Source organism: Fulmarus glacialis, unplaced genomic scaffold (assembly GCF_000690835.1).
Source record: "Fulmarus glacialis isolate BGI_N327 unplaced genomic scaffold, ASM69083v1 scaffold49332, whole genome shotgun sequence".
Lineage (NCBI taxonomy): Eukaryota > Metazoa > Chordata > Aves > Procellariiformes > Procellariidae > Fulmarus > Fulmarus glacialis.
Window position 1 is genome coordinate 37 of NW_009199443.1, and position 5,954 is coordinate 5,990.

General features: G+C 41.9%; 1 protein-coding gene across 1 annotated transcript in view; it reads left to right on the forward strand.

The window, feature by feature from the left end:
• Positions 1–1,063: 1,063 nt before the first annotated feature.
• GNL2 (guanine nucleotide binding protein-like 2 (nucleolar)) overlaps positions 1,064–5,954 on the forward strand; it is a gene marked incomplete at its 5' end in the record, with an annotated part of 10,471 nt that continues 5,580 nt past the window's right edge. The window contains 6 exons of the mRNA XM_009573242.1: positions 1,064–1,158; positions 1,652–1,791; positions 2,888–3,072; positions 3,533–3,599; positions 4,911–5,069; positions 5,635–5,748. Of these exons, the coding sequence (XP_009571537.1) occupies positions 1,064–1,158; positions 1,652–1,791; positions 2,888–3,072; positions 3,533–3,599; positions 4,911–5,069; positions 5,635–5,748 (760 nt within the window). The remainder of the gene's footprint in view (positions 1,159–1,651; positions 1,792–2,887; positions 3,073–3,532; positions 3,600–4,910; positions 5,070–5,634; positions 5,749–5,954) is intronic.

The window sequence follows — 5,954 nt, forward strand, 5'->3', positions numbered from 1 at the left end:
CAGTGAGCGGGCGCCGGTAAACGTGCTGGTAGTAACGGGGCTGGGCTGTGCCCTGCGGGACGCACCGGGGCCTGGCGGCGCAGAGAGTGCGTTCGTGGGAACAGACCAGCAGTGTGGCCTCTGATGCCAGCGCCTTCAGGCTGTGTGGCAGATGGAACCGCGCCGAGCGCAGCTGTCTTTGCTCTGATGACAAAACGCCTGTGTGTCGGTGTGGAGCCGCTCCTTCCTGGTTGCTGTGTTACCGTGAGCTGGGAAGCCTCATCCTGAGCTTCACGCAGACCGGCGATGTGTATCAGGGAATACAGCTGGAAAACATATGATGCAGAACAGCTGATGTGATCTCACTGGAATGTCGTGAACCCAAAAATGCCCAGAATTCCTTCATTTCCAACAACAGCATAACTCAAAAGCTCACCTCAGAATGTCTGAAGAGTCTGACTTCCATACGGCTCCTTTGCTGAGAGACACCCCTTCACACCGCTTGAGAATCGCTGGCTGTGGAGCAGCTCCCACCTTGTAAACATGTGTGTCTGCCACGTTGTAGATGCTGCGGGGGGTTTTGAGAATCCTGGTTCAGATTAGCAGTTTTGTTTTGTTTCACTTTGTTTTGAGAGCAGACTGGGAAATATGTATTTTTAAAAATTTCTAAATTTAAGCCAGGTCTCGACTTGGAAATTATCTTATGATGGGTGTTCTGCACCAGCTGATGGGTAGAGCTGATTAAAAATTTCCACGTGAGCCCATGAGGGAAGAAAGCGGTGTTCGCTAGGAAATTGTACTTTGGTGCTTTTTGCACCCCAGTAAGCCATTCCTGGCTTGACACAAGCAGCCTTCATGAAGAGTCTGGTCAAGCTGGAGCAAGACTTAGGAGTGTGCACTGGCTGACGTCACTTCTTCTGTTCTGTTAATTAGCCTTTACAGGCTGTACCGTAACAATCTCAGGGGCACCGAGATGAAGGGTCTTTCTGGGTTTTGTGGATGTACTTCTGGTCTAGTGAACAAAAGTGCCAGAGGGCTGTGTGCTGCCCTTGCATATTTACATGTGTTCTCATTTTTCACTTAGAAACAAACGTGGTAAAGTGATTAAGCCTCTACAGTATCAGTCAACAGTGGCACCAGGCACGGTTGCAAGAGTGGAACCAAATATTAAATGGTTTGGTGAGTTTTTTTTTTCAACTTTTCAGACTCAGCAAACTTAAAAACTGTTGAACTTTGTGTGTTTAGAGGGTGTTTATTTCAGAATTGTGGTCTCAGTGCTGTGTGGGACAGATACTGAAAATGAAGGTGAAGGACCCCCACCGTAGGCATGGGTATGGGCTCATGCTTTGCATGTACCTGTACTTTGGGTGTTTGTTTTTCACGCACTCCTCTAAAGTGTGGTTATTTTGTCTCCTTTGGACGTTTTCTGGGGTTCACCCATGTGTGTGTATGTTGTAGCCTATGTGTGTTAAGTGTCCTAGGGATACTTTTAAAATTTTCTTTAACTGGTGGGAAAGAAAGGGATTGGCTTATTTACGCTAATCTGGGGTTTGTCTCAGTAAAATCCTCTATTTTTTTGTCCAGATGGACTTAATATTTTATTAGTGTACCCAGGGTTTATGAAGAATTAAGATGAGGAATAGTCAGGCGCAATATTCATTTTTACATGCAGGAAATACTCGCGTGATCAAGCAATCATCCCTACAGAAATTTCAGGAAGAGATGGAAACTGTCATGAAAGATCCTTACAGAGTGGTCATGAAACAAAGAAAGTTGCCGATGTCCCTTTTCTATGATCGGATTAAACCGCACGTGAGTATCATTCATCTCTACAGGGTGAAGGCTGGGTTCTGTGCACAGAGGTGCCATGAGTGTTATTTATCTGCGGGCGATTGTGCTGTCTCTGTTCAGCCTGGTGAAATGCTGTGTTTTAGAAGCATTGAGAGGGACAATTGGGGCGGATGACTTGGGGAAGGATGTTTTTGAGAGCCTATCACTGTGGACATCAAATGTGAAGGCAAAGAAACAGTATTACTTCCCCGTAGTTTGTGAGAAGATCTATTATTTATTAGAAATTCTCGTTTTCCAGTAGGAAACTTACCCTAAAACATCCTATGTTAGCGCACCAGCTTTGGATGACTGTAGCAGCTCGCCACCTTATGTTCTAATGCTTCTAATAGTTCATGTGACAGGGGGACCTTTTTTGAGGATGCTTCATGCTGCAAACGCTCTGTGTGATGAATTTGAACTCAAATATGTGCTTTTTATCTTGAGTCAGAAATTCTTGTGCATGCAGCCTTTATTTCTAGTACATCAAGTTTTAGTTATTACCAGGTTTCTTTCATGACGTTTGAACTATTATTTTGGACTCTTGCTAGCTATTTTTTCATATGGAAACTTTCCAGGCTTATGTCATAAAAATGTTACCTAAATTAAGGAAAAAGTTATAAGAAACTAAAATGTGTATTAAAAAAACAAATTACTTCTTTCAGCAATGAATTGTGTGTCGTTCCAAGAAAAGTTGGCATTCATTACAGGCTTGAAAATCTACAATTTTGATTGTAATTATCCTGACAAAACTCTGAATTTGGCAAGATTTGTGCACTTGTTAGAAAAATAAGAAATGATCAAAGATAGCAGCTAAATTTTCATCATTGTAGCTTTAATTACATTTGACATCACTTATGGTGAAAGAACTGAAGCATAGTTCTTTGGCAAGTGCCGTGTGTTTTGTTGCTTATTAAATATCCACTCAGCTTTCTCAAAGATTAAGCTGGAGACCTCAAACATTGTTAGGAAAGTGCCTGTCACAGGTTGCAGAGTTCCGTTGAACTAAGGTCTTGTACACTGCGTGTCATGAGAGTGGAAAAAACAGTTTGTGGTTTTTTACCAAGCTGTTTTTCCTTAGACCTCCAGAGTTCACATTCTTGACACAGAAACATTTGAAACAACATTTGGCCCCAAATCACAGAGGAAAAGACCAAATCTTTCTGCAAGTGATGTGCAGTCTCTGGTGGAGAATGCTGAAGCCTCATCAGGATCTTATGATCAGGGCAAGGACCGAGACCTGGTGATGGAAGACACTGGTGTAAGGTAAATAGAAAGGAGAAGTTATTAGTTGTTTACATTTTAAAGTAGTGTCTGGTACATCCATCAATGCTGTTATTCTGGGAGGAGTAAGGAAAGTGAAATTAGCTGAATTTGGGATTTTTTTTAATCCTGTTTTGTCCCTATGTATTTAATCCCATGCTCCCATGGGATCCTTCTGTCTTTATTCATAATTCATTTTCTGTTGCATATCAGAATATCTCCAAACTCACGTTTTGGGTTAGGTAGGGAACTGACTGCGGACAGAGGAATCTTTGGAAGTGTGTTCGTAGGATCTTTCTGCAAATGGGTAGGTTGAAGGCTGGGGAAGGGGGGCTAAATCCCAGCTGTCTGTTACTTGGGCCTCATCTCGTCTTTTGTCTATAAATGGCTAAATGGCTTTAGAGAAGGCAATACTGTAACCCTGTTATTGTGGTTACTGATGTCTCTGGTAATCCACTTCCAGGGATGAAGCACAAGAGGAAATATATAAGAAAGGACAGTCCAAAAGAATCTGGGGTGAGCTCTACAAGGTAAGCAATGCTTATAATTTGCAGCAGAGTCTATCAGCCTTACAAAGTCACGTGCTTCAGCACAGCATTGGAAATCCTGTACAGCAATAATCAGAAAAGCTCTGAAAACCATTTATTGCTTTGTTAGAGAAGCTTTGATATAATTGAATTTGCTGTGAAGTTTCTTAGAAACATTAAGACAGTGACTTTCTTCATGCAGAGATGTTCTGAGTTTGTCATTCCCTTGCCTGCTTTCCTGTCAGCCTAGTTGAACTGACTGACTTGAAACCATGCACCCTTTTTCTGGTACTGATACGGTACATAAATGGGAACAGAAAAAGTCAACTGTAGAAGAGAGCAGAGATTCATTTTCAAATCTCTGCCTGACTGAGCTTGATTCTTGAGCTCTTGTCCCACTGGAACGAACATCCTTAAATTATATGATGGACTGGTAGAGCAAAGGTATTAGCTTCTCTTAGATTCCTGGGGCTTCACCACAAATAAACCAGTCAGAGGCCCCTAAGTTTCTTTAGGCTAAAAACATCTGGTATGTTGATAGGGTTGTCTTTGGAGGCCTCTGACCCTCAGTTCCCTGCGAGTCACCTTGACTGCTAGAGGAATGGAGACTGAGAATGAATTAGGGTTGTTAGAGCAATTTGTGTGCGCTCAGTGACTGTTAGGTGTGAAATTGCGTGACTGTTTGCTCTGAATTTCCAAATGTAGCTTAAAACCTTTTCATTTAGATCTAAAAGCACTGGGAATGCTAGAGCAAAACAGATTTCAGTAAGATGCTGCCAAAAATGCAGGAAATAGCTGTGAAACAAATTCACTTGGCTTGAAGCAAGTCATAAAATGACAGCTCCCTGCTGTAAATGCTTAGTGGACTAACAGCAGGTTCCTACTTGGTTGTGTGTTTCATATTGATCCAGAAAACATACTTTATATCCTGATCCTTTATGAAATGGCAGAATTGAATTGCTGCAGAATGGATGGCGAACATTGTTTTTGTCTACTGAAGCAATTAATTTTCCTGTTTGGGTGCACTGTTTTCTTTCCCAAGTGCTACAAGCATCTTCCTGGTGCCTAAGGACAGGTAAAAGCTATTCAGCTGTTCAGCCTGAATGTGGAGGGAAGTTAGGGGAAGAGAGAGTGGAGGATCAATGGATATTAGTCTGAGCTTTACTAGTTTATGGGAAGTAACAGTTGTTCGTGAAGGATAGAAGGTTTTTAAATTAAGGGTGTAGTTTAGAAAATTACTAGTTTTCATTATGGAGGTATAGATGTCTTACGTTCTGTAAAATCCTTTCCTTCTGTGTGATTTTTTTTTTTCAGGTGATAGACTCATCAGATGTTGTTGTTCAAGTTCTTGATGCCAGGGATCCCATGGGTACTCGCTCCCCTCATGTGGAATCTTATCTTAAAAAGGAGAAACACTGGAAACATCTCATTTTTGTCCTGAACAAGTGTGATCTTGTTCCTACCTGGGCTACTGTAAGCACGGTCCTGCCTGTTATTCCTTGGACCTTCTTTGTTCCTTTTGTAGCCTCTGCTTTAATTCTGTTGCCAGTCCTCATGCTGGTCTCAAAGGGCATAATGTAACTGGGTCAATGGGAACTCTCTGCTTGCCTGCTATAAAAGTAACAATTACAATGTAAATCTGTCCAAGTTTGGCTGAGTTGAGCAACACTCACCAGCCACAAATTCTCTACTTCCTCTGTCTGGATTTAACAGTTCAGCTGATGTCTCCAGAGTATGCTAAATGTTAGTCCGCTTAAGATCCGTATCCACCACAGCTGGTTTGCTTTATATTGTTAAACTAATTAGTTTTAGCTAGCAGTGAAGGCGTTTTTGGGAAATTGTTTCTTTTATAAAAACAATACTCAGTCCTTTTAGCTATTGGGTTGGTGAAATGCTTCAAAAGTTCTTGCATAGCGATTTTCATAGACAGTTGCATTTGTGACCCAAGTGAAGATGCTGTGTACTTCTGCTCATAAGCAGATTGTTTCACCACCTCCGCAGCACAGGATCCCTAACCCAGTGATGTTTTCCTCTTTAGAAGCGATGGGTTGCTGTCCTTTCCCAGGAGTATCCAACACTTGCTTTTCATGCCAGCCTCACAAACCCTTTTGGCAAAGGTGCTTTCATACAGCTGTTAAGGCAGTTTGGAAAGGTACAGAGCAATTTTGGGGATTTGTATTGTTGTCTGGGGGAATGGGGGTGTTTAGTATGGAGTCTTCTGTTTTGTTAGCGTTTGGGGTTCGTACACTTTCCTATGGCCATTCTGTCAGCAAACGACTCCATCAATAAATCTCCCTTCTGGAAAATATTTCTTCAAATATGTTCAAAATATTTGTCAAACTGAGGAGATCCGGAAAG